The sequence below is a fragment of the Blastomyces gilchristii genome (genome assembly GCF_000003855.2).
Source record: "Blastomyces gilchristii SLH14081 genomic scaffold supercont1.38, whole genome shotgun sequence".
Classification (NCBI taxonomy): Eukaryota; Fungi; Ascomycota; class Eurotiomycetes; order Onygenales; family Ajellomycetaceae; genus Blastomyces; species Blastomyces gilchristii.
This window is the reverse complement of record NW_003101645.1, coordinates 320,699-334,999: the sequence shown is the minus strand read 5'-3', so window position 1 is coordinate 334,999 and position 14,301 is coordinate 320,699. Positions and strand designations below refer to the sequence as shown.

Below are 14,301 nucleotides of genomic sequence, written 5' to 3'. Positions count from 1 at the left end.
AAGATGTTTATTAATATCTTTCTACTGATAATATTTGATTCTGATTGTGAGATAGTTGTTGAGACTGATTTCTCTGACTATATAACAGAAGAAGTGATATTGTAATATAATGATAAAGATGTTCTACAATCATGTATCTTCATATCTAAGAAACTGAGTTCTGTTAAATACAATTATAAGATCTATGATAAGAAACTTCTCACAATTATATATTATTTAGAAGAATGAGACTCTGAACTCTGAAGTATCTCTGAATTTAAGATAATCACAGATTATAAGAATCTTAAATACTTTATAACTATCTGTAAACTCACTAAAAGATAGATACAATAATCTGAGTTCTTAAGTCACTTTTATTTTATAATACACTATCATTCTGGCAGCCAGAACTCAATGACAGATACTCTCTTATAATGAGAGTAAGATATACCTTCTGATATAGCAGACATCTGTTAAATGAACTGAGAACACTGACTTCTAGATCTGAAGATATTAATTGATCAAGATGAAACAACTTATGACATTATACACACTTCTCTGATTAGAACACTTTCTCTTTGAACTGACATTAATACTGACATTGACATTGATATCTTGACTTCTTCTGAACCTACATTAAATAAGCTATAATATACAGCAGCTCAAACTGATAAACTTCTTTAAGTACTCACTGAAGTAGTATAAGAAGAAGCACTCTGATTTCTCTCAGAATTATATATAAGAACTAACATCTTAGAATATTTAATTAATGATAATAATACTCTATAATTTTATAAATAATACTGAGTCTCTTACTCTGAACTCTTATACACTCAAATAATATAAGAGATGTATAATTCATATATAACTGATTATTCAGACTATGAATAACTATATAGAATAATCTTCTGAGAGTTCTATTAATCTAAGATATTAAACAGTATCAGATACTTTATCTGAAATTGTAATCACTGTTCTTCTATTATCTTATAAAAGAACTATAGAAAAGATCTACTAAAATCACTTAATATTTCTGATAGAATCTGATGAGATATAGCAATTAATTTCACTATTAATCTATCTAAGAGTAAGAGTTATAGAAATATTCTAATCATTATTAACTGACTAAGTAAAGATATAATATTACAATCTTGTGATAAGATGAATACTGAATAAGTTATTAAAGTCTTCTTACAGAGTTCATTCTATCAGATATATAAATTACTAAGATCAATAGTATCAGATCAGAGCTGTTAATTTATAAGTACTCTCTGAATAAGAATCTGTCAAGTTCTCAAGATTATATACTATCTATTAACTACTTATCACTCTGAGACTGATAATACATCAGAATGAATAATTCAGACTGTAAAGAACTATCTTTATAAGTTCTATAATTACTTATAAGATAATTAACATGATCTGCTTCTATACACAGAGATTACTATCAATGAATAAGATGCTGTTTTAATAGATATAAGCTTATTCTTTGTTACATATAACTATTACATGAAGATATTAAATCTTCTAGAGATTACATAGTTTATATCAGACTCTTACAGTTCAATTCAGATCATTGATAATATAGTAATAAAGCTCTGAGATATCTGTGATTGAGTAGAGATCTTCATAATAACTGTGAAACAAGATTAAGAGAATCAAATCAATGTTCACTGAGATCTCACTGAACAATATAAGATAGAAGATCTGATATAATTGAATCTTAAGAATATACAAATCACATATTCATCTTGTACACTAGATTACTATCATATCAGATATAAAGTGATAGAAGTTCTAGATAGTCACAACTACTATCTTAATATATTATCAGAAATTCATGATGTATTTCATACAAGCTTACTCTGCTACACTATCAATAATTCATTCTCTTCTCAACTGACTTCTGACTGACAGCTGCCAGACATCATAGAAGAAGATAATAAGCTTGAGTGAGAGATTGAGAATATTCTTAATAAGAGACTTTATAACTGCAGCTGACAATATCTTGTGAAATGAGTTGACTATGATTAACTGATCTGAACTCTGAGTTTCATGTTATTCAAAACAGCAGTTCTTGACTGATGAGAACTGCTTCTGAAAGAAGAGAGTTAATGTGATGAGCTGCGTCTGATCAATTATATAGACTATTTCATTACACTCTATAGATTCTTTCACTCTGATTCTTGATTATTCTTGATTATCAATTCTCAGCTGCTATGAACATGTATGCTCTGATTCTCAGTCATTCTTAATCACTAATTCTCAGCCGTCACAAACATGTATAGATTCTTTCACCTCAAAGCTTCACTGTATACATCATTATATACATGTATAAATATTCACTCTGATCACTGATTCTTACACTTTCTCTTTCTTTTCTTCTCTAACTTTTTTCTCTTTATTATATAAGACCTATCAATATAATACTGATGTATTCGGCGTAGGCCTCTTACAGTATGAGATCAGATTAAATGAGATTAAATGTGAAATTCATGATCTCAGCAGTCAGCCTAGTTATGACTCAGATTTATGAGTAATCTTGAGTATACAGTCTCTGCTTTTCTACAGACTGATATTGATGATGTTTTCCAATTCACATGTATACACACAGTTATGAATTTATATGATATCAAATGAGAATTAATAGCATTATATTTATCACATTAGAATGACATTTCTGAATGTGAAATCTACACTATTATGAAATGAGTTAGAGCTGCTCTTTTGAAAGATAATCTCTTTAAGAAGTTCTGAACAGATGTTCTAGAGACAGTGATTGTAATAATTAATAATACTCTCATATCTACAGTTCTTTACAACTTGAAATTTTGATTCTCTACTACAGAGACTTCTGTGATTTCAAGTTCATATAAGATTTCTTAATATGCACTTATGAACATCTCACTGAATGTGAGACATTTTCACTGATTAAGTGCAGAGGTTTTTATTCACTTGTATAAATCTCAGAAGCTCATAAATAAGCTTTCTTTATATACTGATTTCTCTTATATTATTGAATTCAGTGATATATTAATATATTATCTATAACATTCTGAATCTGATAAGATTATTGTTAGTAGTGATGTGAGATTCTCAATCACTGAAAAACTAGTTATTATATCTGTGAAACTCATTAATTATGTTATTGAACTGAAATCTGATATTTATCTAATTGATGATGAAAATACTTCTGATATTAATGATCTGAATTCTATATAATTACAGCTTATGAAATTGCTAACTACTTACACTTCAAGCTCTGTTACAGATAATCTCTTAAAGTTCTACAAAAATATCATATCTCAGTCAGAGAGAGTAGAAGATTATTGAAAGAAGTTCATATAATACAAGATTACTAATCTAGAGAGATATAATATATGAAGTTTAATCTCTAGATCTGATATTCTGAGAAGTGAACTAATTACTTCAGACTATTAAGTGTTTCTTAAGAAAGATAGATCTGTGAATCTGAATACTAACTCTGATAATATTCTTAGAAAATTATATTAAGTGATTTATAATAACTGACTTAAGAAGAATTCTAGAGAAGAGATCTATACTTCTATTATTACTAATACTATTAATTGTATTCTTTTTACAATAGCAGTACTACACAGTTAAATACTCTGTTAAGTGAATATAGTGATAATATATCTGTATAAGTGCCTCACTAAGAAGATCTATATGAGATAATTCACTAGATTTGAGACAGATTCACTGAAAACACTTATCTATATAATTAAAAATAGTCTATACAGTCTGAATTCTGTGATGAAGATCTGATATAATTACTTAACAGCTCTACTGAGTGATCTTGAATTTACTGTCAGTGTCTATAATTCAGTACTCTGATATTATATATTCAGATATTATCTCTATATAATAATCTATATTAATAATCTCAATATTATATCTGAAGTTTCTGAGAATACTGATTGACTAGTGAGTATACTTAGTGAGAAATTAGAAGTCAAGAATCTATATCAGTTAATCAAGTATTTAAGTATAGAAGTCAATTATTCAGATAAAGAAATTAATTTAATATATTATCAATATATTAAATATCTTATTAAAGATTTCTATCTTGATAATACAGCTATTATTAAAATATCAATGAAGAATGAATTTTATATTAATGATTTCTCTATATCTGAGAAAGAGACTGATTTCATAATTTAATAATATTAATATAATGTGAGTTATTTATAATATCTTGCAGTTAAAACATGTTCTGATATCACTTATACTATCATACTACTCACTCAACAGAATATTGATTTAACATCTTAATATTAAAAGACTCTATTATATATTATATATTATTTAAAAGAGATTATAAATCTGAGTATTTTCTATAGATATAATCTGTATAAGAGATTTATTTCTATCAATTCTTTCATTCTCTCTGATTTTTCTGATGATTTCTATTTACTCTTCAGCTACTCAGATTCTGATTAAATCAGTCTCTTAAATAATAATAGAAAATTAATATTCAGCTACATTTTTAAGCTTATAAATAGTCTAATTTTATGATATTTAATGAAACAATCTTGTATATCTCTAAGTTTCAATGAGACTGAATATATAACTCTTAGTGAGATAATTTATGAAGTAATATAAATTCAGAATCTTATAATTAAGCTTGACTTTATTACTATATCTCTGATACAGATTCTCACTAATAATAAGAATATTATAAATCTTACAAAGATAACAGTCATTATAGTCTGAAGTAAGTATATTAATATATATTTTCATTTTTTATATTGATAGTTGAATTAGAGAGTTATTGATTTAGAATACATTCTCATCACTCAGATAATAGTGAATGAACTTACTAGACTTCTAGACACTGTAATATTTACATAATTCATGATTTTACTAGATCTTACAGATGTAAAAGTTAGAAATGTTTAATTTTACATTTATATTTAATTTTGACAGACTATCTTGATGATTTGGGTGTTTTTGTATGTGATTCTTATTATCTTAAGAGGGGGTGTTGGCTGTTACAGCTGTTGCGGTTAGCAATCCCACTAGATCACGTGACCCACCACTATATTATGTTCTTGTAGATAGATCTATCAATACAACCTTCAACTATCCTACAATAATATCCACACATAATCCAGCAAGGGATCAAAAAAAAAAAAAGGTAAATGAGTTACCATCACAGAAAATTATTATTATTTATTATTTCACATTCATATCCCCCGACTTCCTTCAGGTCGGACGATACGATACATAAATACATCCATCCTGTACATATTGCATCCAACCCGCCAAACCACAACCACAACCACAACCTCATTCAAAAACTCAGATCTCCCGTCTCTCATCTCCCATCTCCTATCTCACATCCCACATGCAATCCTTCGCGAATCCTTGGAAATCCCCATGCCATGCAATCTCTAAAAATAGCACTGCCCCACGCCTCGCCTAGTCAGTTAGATAGTTACTAGTTAAGTTAACTAGTTCGTTAGTGGCTTGACAAAGCCACCGCTCCACCACGCAGACTCACCAACCAAACCACCCGCTGCGTGCGGGGGATGATGGATCTGACGGCCAATCTGTCGCGGTACGGTACTGTACTGGGCTGGGCTGGGTTTTGTTTGAAGACTGAGAGGGCGGGAGGGGAGGGGGATTGAATTGAATGAATGGATTTAGTATTATTGAAATCGAGTGAGTGAGTGAGAGTGTTTGCTGAAAGCAGCTTCGTCAAATTTGGGGCGGGGGAATGAATTGATCCCATTATGTGTTGGTTAGGGATTATTATTGGTGGTATGCTGCATATGCAAACGCTTGCATGCTTTGTTGTCTTTCATACTCTGTACTGTATGTATAGATGTACTCTTCCCTGATCAGCTTGCTTTGCCTCTCAGTACTGCGTATTATTGCAATGCAATATATAAATCACAACCTGCAAAGTTCATAGAAAAAACAAAGAATCTAACAATGTATATTGATATAGATAAAGTACTCTGCAACTATCATCATTTCAAAAATAGGTCATGCACTACATTTACTTGCATTCTGTTTTTCTCCTTTTAACAATGCTCTCTCTCTCTTTCTATTTGTATAGATATCTCTCTTGAAAGCATATTCCAAACCCCCTAGCATTTCTTATTCACTTTATTTACTTAATTCTTGTGTGTTTGAAAGGATACTCAGTCTGGGAGAAAACCCAGGTCAACTCTAGCTGAGGAAGAGAAAGGAACAAGTTTGTTTGAATTGAATTGGATTGAATTGAATATAACTGACATCAGACATGGCAGTTTTGAAGGTAGACAAGTTGCTGTGTTGATTCTGTCATTTACTATCCATACATAAAGTGTATATTTTGATAGATAGAAAGGGTGATGCGATAGTAGATTCCCGGATAAAAATGTTCCTTCAGTAGAAGGTGTCAAAGCGCTGACGCTGATGATGGCGATGAAAAATTTGACCCCTCCGCAAATACACTGCAGAAACCAGCATAGAGATAGCCAAAAAAAAATACTCTCCCACATACATCACTACATCTTTGTTCTTTGTTTGAAACACCTAGCCCCTTGCCTTGGCCCGCCTATAGAGAGCGAGCGGGGACAAAAAAACGAGGCGACTTGTCCCACGGACCGTTGGTGAAGAACTTTTTTTTTTTTTTTTTTTTTTTTTTTTTTTTTTTTTTTTGGCCTAAAGATACACATGTGTAACATATTCACTCTGCAGGCCGGGGATGAAGCCCGCCCGCATCGTATCGCATCGCATTGTGCTCTGAGTATGTGGGGGTGTGTATTTTGTCATAGGTGGGAAGAGGATGGGATGACTTGAGGTTCTCGGTTTTTTGGGTGGTTTGAATGTGATCAGTGTGGCTGGGTATGGTCGAGTGAGTATGATGGACGCGTCACTGTGTCTCTCCTCTCTGTTTTCAATATTCAGTTCTTTTGGAGGGTTTTCTATATTTTTGAAAAAGGTGGCTGAAATGGCTGAAGTGACACGGGTATCAATCAATGTGTTGTTATAATCCATAACGGTCCGGCCATTTGATGTTTGATGTTTGCTGCCCTTTTCATCTCTGTCTGCATGTAGTGTTATCTAGTGTTAGAGTAAGTTGTAGCTAGTAGGTTGGAGTGTAATACAATGCTGAGTATGGAAATGGGAAGGGGGAATAAATAATTTATTACTTGAACAAGATAACACGCTCATGCCAATAGTTGTAAATTTTGGGTATTAGTTATGTGTCAATGGGTTGCTTGTAAACTTCTCTCTTTCAACCCCAAGCAAGCCATTCTGAAGATGGTTCATTGTAAGATGTTGGCTCTGGGGAATCTCCCTCTAATCTCCTTCTTCTCCTTTCCACGCCTTGTGAACATAAAATCTTGCAAGTAATATCCTAAGGAAAGGTCCTGTTCGTTCATCCATCCGCGGAAGTAATTTCCACACTCCAAAGGTGTCTAAGGACGGACGCTGCTTTTGATGGTGTGTCTAACAGTTTGCATTGACCTGATCATTCGCGGTTTAGGACTATCATTTAGTGAGCCTCTATCTTCCTCTTCCGTAGGGGGCTTCCACGTTCCATATGTCGAGATTAAACATATGCTCAAACATCGTTTTGAAAGAGATGCTCCCATCTATTGTAGTCACCCCTTTGGTAGGGCACCCATTGTATACTCGCGGGGTCGGGCATGAATTTCGTATTGGGCGGATACACTCGCTTTAGGTAGTTACGCCCTACCCTCCTTGCCCTGAAAGCGTGGTCTGGACCCAGCATATCGATATCGAGATTCTTTCCCACAGTCGATTCACATCCCCTTGTTCGTCATGGACATAAGATATCAGGCAATTCATTGGAATCACCGGCAAAGCACTGTTGTTTCTCTACACCAGGTTAATGAACGAGCAGCTGCCTTGTCGGACGTAAGTTGCACAACGAAAAATGACCAGGAGAGTAACCAAAAGACATCGAGAAAAAGTGAGAGAAAACAAGGATGAGAAACCGAATAAATGAAAACAGGGACAGAGAAGAAGTAGCGAGGGTATTCCGGCCTTCTATTCTATCGAGGCGGTGCAATGTGCCTTCGCTGAATCGTGGCTCTTCAGTTGCGTGTGCATCCTTAAAACTTGCAAAGAGAGAAATCACGCGAGGCTTGTTCGGAATGCCCATGCATATGGCGCTACCGACATTTGCGTGAGATTCGATTTGAGCCCACCACACGATCTCAAATTTGGCATCTGGTATCCCTAGGCGGGTGTTTTTCTTCGATGAGTTGACAAATGCTCAAAGCATATATGATGGGTATCACGAAAACAAAATATTCCAAATTTCATCCTCATTTAATCTCTGACGGAATTCACCCTGGGAAAGTTTGCCATTCCCTTCGACACCAGTTTGGAAACTCGATACGCGTTTACGTAGCCTCCTAAGTTGGTGAGGGTGGAATTGACTTGCAGATTTCTTTCCTATTGATGCTAGGACCGGGAATTGCGAAGATTTTATGGCGATATCCAATAGTAATCGACCACGCTGGGGCGTTTTGTAGTGAGCAAATGGCTTTTTCCAGAATGGCTGTCATAGCTCAACTTGGAGCGGCGGTGGGGGCTAGCAAAGTGGGTTCGCATAGCTAAAAGAACGACCAAAGTTTTCAATCTCAGTGACGTATAACCAACGTACTCCGTACAGAGCATGGAGTGATCTCACAAGCATCGAGCTGCCGCTCCTTGCGATGCTAATGGTGTCATCCACCTGTTTCAGGACCTTGCATAACCTGTACCATTAGCCTGCATTCATGTTAGACAACTTCCAAAGCGTAGAAAAACCTTTGATGCTAAGAAATAGCGGGTCAACAGTTGGTTTAAGTCTTCCTAACGTCTCTGGTTTCTGGGCCTGTTGTCTGACGTCTAGCTCTTGTCCGTTTTAGGAAGGCTAAGCGATCTCTGTCGACGTCACATCTCGTAGCCGCATCTTATCTTGGAACAGTCAAGCTCCAACATTATTGTTGATATTCATACAACTTACGCACTTCCACTTTGTTTCCTCTCATCCCTCATTCAACCGCGTGTTACCGGGCCTGGTGTGGCTTCGTAACTTTCATTTAAACTCTAGACTTCGCACTCGTGTGCTCCGTTTACGTTTCTGGAAACAGCTACAACTAAATAACTCCCAAACGACGAAACTAGGTGTGGACGCCAACTATTTCTTAAACACATAGTTATATAACGATTCGCCTGATATATATACGATACTTCTTCTTCACAATGCATCGGACGTATTCCATGCGCCAATCGCGCACGCCAACGGCTTCTCAGCTTGAGAACCCGCCCCCTCCGCCCTCGACGACCAAAACGAACCGACTGTTTGGAAGGACCAGTCTTGGTGGGTAAACAGCATTTTTTGTACATTTGCTCCCCGAAAATTATGCCATAATACGTACAAATGTCTCTGTGCTTGCAGAAGAATTGATGTCTTCGTCGAGCTGAACATCATCTTACTCCATTGCTGAGAAGCTACTGATCGCTTTCTTGCCATGTTAGGTCATGCGTTTCGGAAACAGACAGCGGGGGCTTTTGGCCCGGACCTATCCAGAAAGCTTTCCCAACTGGTTAAAATGGAAAAAAACGTGATGCGAAGCATGGAGTTGGTGGGTAGAGAGAGAATGGAGGCTGCTGTACGTTTCTTTTGGTGCCATCCTATTACATATTTTGGTTGACTACATATTGATGCATCCACAGCAACAACTTTCTTTTTGGGGAGAGTCATGCGACGATGACGTTTCAGATGTTACCGATAAGCTAGGAGTTTTAATATACGAAATGGGCGAACTAGAGGATCAATTTGTTGATCGATATGACCAGTACCGGGTTACAATGAAAAGCATTCGCAACATCGAAGCATCCGTACAACCAAGCAGAGATAGTATGTTCACTCGTTGGCTTCATACACTACATCTGTTCTGATACTAACCAGCTTTGTGTCTCCTAGGGAAGCAAAAAATAACGGACCAGATAGCGCATCTCAAATACAAAGAGCCCAATTCACCTCGAATCGTAGTATTGGAGCAGGAATTGGTTCGAGCCGAGGCAGAATCACTTGTTGCGGAGGCACAGTTATCTAACATCACGCGAGAGAAAGTAAAGGCTGCGTTTGCCTACCAGTTCGATGCTCTGCGCGAACACTGCGAAAAGCTAGCTATCATAGCTGGATACGGAAAGCATCTGCTTGAATTGATTGACGATACCCCAGTTACACCAGGAGAAACTCGGAATGCTTATGATGGGTACGATGCCAGTAGGGCAATTATTCAAGACTGTGAAGATGCATTGACGCATTGGGTCTCATCTAATGCGGCTGTGAGCTCTAAACTTTCCACTCGTTCTCGCACCCTTTCCCAACGGCGCCGTAATAACATCTCGAAGACGCGTGGTGAGGGTGTGGACCTTACCAGCCAAGATCCTCCCCTCAAAGGCGACCGTGATTCCTGGGTCCCGGTCCAACATCATCCTGACTATCATCAACACCAGGCGGACGAAGTGGACGATGAATATGAGCACGAAGATGTTTTAGAACCGAACGGCGAAGTAAGGGACCGAGAAGATGAGAAACATTCTGTTCCAACTTGATCATACTCCCATCGCCCACGAAATATTCTACATGGTTTGATATGTGCCGTATATTTTGAGCGCGTGGGAGTTGTACAGGGGGCTAATTTTGTTTCACTCTTTGTTTATTGCAGAAGATTTAAGTGCAATGTTGTTTTTCTTTTTTCTTTTTTTCCCCCTTGGGCAGGAAGGAGAATTTATGCTGATAGTATACTTGCCACAATATCAACTATATAATATATCTTTAATGGTTAATATATTTCTTTCTAGGGTCTACTGAACTTTTTTTTCTCCACTGACATTTTTCCATATGAAAATATACATACATGGTCGTAGAGACTATAAATGTAGATTCGCGTTGTTCAACTACAAGCGCCTACTATAGCTGTGTTATCTCGAGTAAATCCCGATGTGCTACGTAACCACAAAAGCATCATCACCACCCACTAAAACAACATTTGTAAAAGAAAGAAAATATACCCATGTTTGCGAAAGAAATGCCACACGTTGGTCAAACTTGAAGTCACAATGACGGATTCACCCAGTCAACGCAGCTACGGTCTTTGGTCGTCCAAGTTCCACCTTCGAGTTGAAGCAAAGGCTGATGTGATTCCACCAGGATGATTCAGGTGCCACTAATTGCTCTATCCAAATCTTCCAGAGCACTGGGTTTTCCTGAGTGGTGCCTGGCGACTGGAGCTGAACGTCTCATGTGGCGGTATCACAGAAGAGATCCAAGATCAGATTCTCGCCGCCGCCACCGGAACGGCCTGCCAAAATGCCGAAATCCTGTCAGACTCCTCTAATTCTCTTTGGCTGGAGTTTTCGTTCGCACGGACTGCAAATATGATGGCACTCTGGCCAGCACATCGCGAAAAGTGAGCGCAGATTACTGGCCAGGTGATATCCAGGTTGCTCAGGTTTATCCGTTAAATGGCGGGTGTGAAAGGCGGTTTTCAATGGGCCAGATATTATTTGTCGTCGCCAATTGACCAACGACCATGTTGCTTCTGTCCTTCCTTTCCAATTACCAAAAAAAGAATTCTCGCAATTGGTCTCATTCATTGAATCTGATGCATTAAATATGAGGTTCGTTTTCCCTAGAACCGAAAAGTTCCATGGTCTCTGGATGTGATCCGATCTGCTCCTCTGTTGAATCACCCCGGTCCTGAAAGTATCGCATTACTGAAAGGGACCTGTCGACGGGCTCTGGTTGATCTTAGTTCACAATGCTGGATATATGAACAAACTATCTGATACGCCTTGATGTTGGACTGGTGGAGTGGCAAAGATATCAGTCTCAGTTTCGCATTTCTGAAGAAGTTAAAACGAGATGGTAGATCCGTTATCGTGTTGGGATGCAGCCTTCTCTACCCCTATCACCAATTCTCACGCATTGGCGACACACGATTAGGGATTACCCGTGGGCACCGGGTGGGCTAATGCCGACTGGGTCAGTGATGCTGCACAAGTATATCTTTACATTTCTCGCCAGATCGATCAATCAACCAGGAGATGTGGCAATTGTCAAAACCTGGCATAGAGATAACGTTAGCTGCGCGAATACTGGTTAAATCTCACGCTCCTCCAACAACCGCGGAGCACTCCCCCGAGCTGCCCGGGAGGTACAAACATCGATGTTAAGCCGGACGGCAAAGTTCCGTCCAGGGAACGAATTCTTCTGCTGAGGAATATATGTTCGGTATGATGGGATTTGCCCATCATTCGTTGGAAGATCGTTTGACCCCGCTGCACAAGTAGCAGCGGAGAATGGGAGCACAATAACATCCGAATTTTTGGCAAACTGACAAACCGGCCTTTGTAAACATGTTCATTATACCAGGGCAATCAACCGCATAACATGGGATATTATACCAAGAGCGTCGGGAATGATATAGTATTTGGGTACCTGAGGGTATCGGAATTGAGTTCCATTCCATTCCTCACTTTTCTTCTTTCCGAGAGAGTGATTGATGATAGACTTGCAGTAGCCATACGTATGTGGGGAGCCAGTTTGATTCGACTCTCTGAAAATTAGTGACAAATACATCTTTTCGCGACTCTTGGTTTGTATCTCTGTTCACTTTCAAATTGAAGCTTTCATTTTCAATTTGGCTCTACTTCTCTTTTCATCAGTTAAATGGCCCAACCTCCAATCCGTCCAGGTGCAGATGTACCGTTTATCTCTCCTTACTGCGTGTTCCCACCTTCAATGAAGAGTCTTATTGTCTTCATTGTCTCGATTGCCGCTACATTTTCAGGATTGGCTACACATATCTACTTTCCCGTCATCCCAACGATTGCGACAGACCTATCTGTGTCAATAGATTTGGTCAACATTTCCGTTACGGCCTACCTCGTTTTCTAGGCGATTATACCTTTCATTTGGGACGCGTTTTCAGATTGCGAGGGCCGTCGAATTGTATATCTCTCAAGTTTCATTATATTTACAGGGGCTTGTGTTGGTCTCGCAAAAACAAGCAACTACCCCCAGCTTATGGTGCTACGGTGCCTCCAAAGCATAGGAAGTGCGAGTACCATAGTCGTCGGCACTGGTGTTCTTGGAGATATTACTACGAGAGATGAACGAGGCGGCTACATGGGCTACTTCCAGGCAGGGCAGATGTTACCACTTGCAATTGGACCAATCCTCGGAGGGGTATTTGCTGATACGATTGGCTGGAGATCCATATTTTGGTTCCTCACCATCTACTCAGCGGTATTTCTTGTTTTTCTCGGCCTATTCCTCCCAGAGACTCTTCGATCATTGGTTGGAAACAGCTCCGTCCCTGCCAGGGGCATCTCAAAATGCCCCCTGACGTATTTCCAACCACGCCAAGCAGCACAAGGCTCACAGCCAGACTCTGCACCGACGCCCACAACGGTAATATCTAATGGCAAGCAAAGCTTCAACTTCCTCGGCCCAATCCGTATCCTCATTAGCCTTGAAATCACGTTTGCCATCGTCTTCGTCTCCATTTGTTACGCACTGTGGCAAATGACTCTCACCGCGCAATCTACACTTCTCAAGCAAACCTACAATCTCAACGACACCCAACTGGGATTAACATACGTTGCAAACGGCGTGGGCTGCATGGTAAGCACTGCATCAACAGGGAGGCTCCTGGATGTCGACTACAAGCGCATTAAAAGCAAATACAGCGGACCGGCGGAGAGCTTCCCACTGGAGCGAACAAGGCTCCGCACCGCTTGGTTCTGGGCTGGTGTGCAGAGCGCCTCGATCCTTGTCTTTGGCTGGACGCTGGATAAGAATGTCCATATCTCTGTCCCCATCATCAGTACCCTTATAGTAGGATGGACAACAACGTCCATCCAGTGCCTTGTCTTTACCTTCTTGGTGGACGTTTACCCTGAACGGGCCGCTACGGCAGCAGCAGCGCTGAACTTGTTTAGGTGTCTACTTGGCGGTGGGGGAGCGGCGGCTGTGTTTCCCATCATCAAGGGAATAGGGATTGGATGGACGTTTACACTTTTAGCTGGGATTCTCCTTCTAGGGTTGGGCGTTTTGGGCGTACAATTCGTATATGGGCCTAGGTGGAGAGGGGAGGCGAGATCGCGCCTTGGAAGTAGTGACGTTCATGAGATGCTACGAGGAAACTGATACTCTGTATATTGCAATAGATAACTTGGCTATTGAGTCCATCTAACTTATCAAGATTCACAAATGTCTGGAGTTGGCTTTTTTTTTCGTTTTCTCCCCGGGTTCGTCTCTAGGCTTATTCC

The 14,301-nt window shown here is 38.6% G+C and overlaps 3 protein-coding genes across 3 annotated transcripts; all 3 read left to right on the top strand.

The window, feature by feature from the left end:
• Nucleotides 1-8,670: 8,670 nt before the first annotated feature.
• On the top strand, nt 8,671-10,848 carry BDBG_09305 (sphingolipid long chain base-responsive protein PIL1). Its single transcript, XM_002620331.2, has 4 exons — nt 8,671-9,334; nt 9,493-9,626; nt 9,691-9,874; nt 9,941-10,848. Exons 1-4 carry the CDS (start codon nt 9,217-9,219, stop codon nt 10,576-10,578), a joined length of 1,074 nt encoding a protein of 357 aa, XP_002620377.1. The 5' UTR covers nt 8,671-9,216; the 3' UTR covers nt 10,579-10,848.
• A 237-nt stretch (nt 10,849-11,085) lies between these two features.
• Nucleotides 11,086-12,443, top strand: BDBG_09304 (uncharacterized protein; the record flags this gene model as incomplete). The annotated part of the gene is made up of 2 exons (XM_031723955.1): nt 11,086-11,116; nt 11,219-12,443. The coding sequence occupies 2 exons, from the start codon at nt 11,086-11,088 to the stop codon at nt 11,437-11,439; spliced, it is 252 nt and encodes an 83-aa protein (XP_031581339.1). The 3' UTR covers nt 11,440-12,443.
• Nucleotides 12,444-12,469: 26 nt separating this feature from the next.
• Nucleotides 12,470-14,280, top strand: BDBG_09303 (MFS multidrug transporter). Its single transcript, XM_002620329.2, has one exon. It carries the CDS (start codon nt 13,055-13,057, stop codon nt 14,177-14,179), a length of 1,125 nt encoding a protein of 374 aa, XP_002620375.1. The 5' UTR covers nt 12,470-13,054; the 3' UTR covers nt 14,180-14,280.
• The last annotated feature ends 21 nt before the right edge of the window (nt 14,281-14,301 follow it).

Excerpts from the sequence above, each read along its gene's own strand:
- BDBG_09303 (XM_002620329.2), top strand. The coding sequence starts at position 13,055 with ATGGTGCTACGGTGCCTCCAAAGCATAGGAAGTGCGAGTACCATAGTC.
- BDBG_09305 (XM_002620331.2), top strand. The coding sequence starts at position 9,217 with ATGCATCGGACGTATTCCATGCGCCAATCGCGCACGCCAACGGCTTCT. Across the intron at positions 9,335-9,492 it reads GTTTGGAAGGACCAGTCTTG|GTCATGCGTTTCGGAAACAG; the intron begins GTGGGTAAACAG and ends TTGCCATGTTAG. Across the intron at positions 9,875-9,940 it reads CGTACAACCAAGCAGAGATA|GGAAGCAAAAAATAACGGAC; the intron begins GTATGTTCACTC and ends TGTGTCTCCTAG.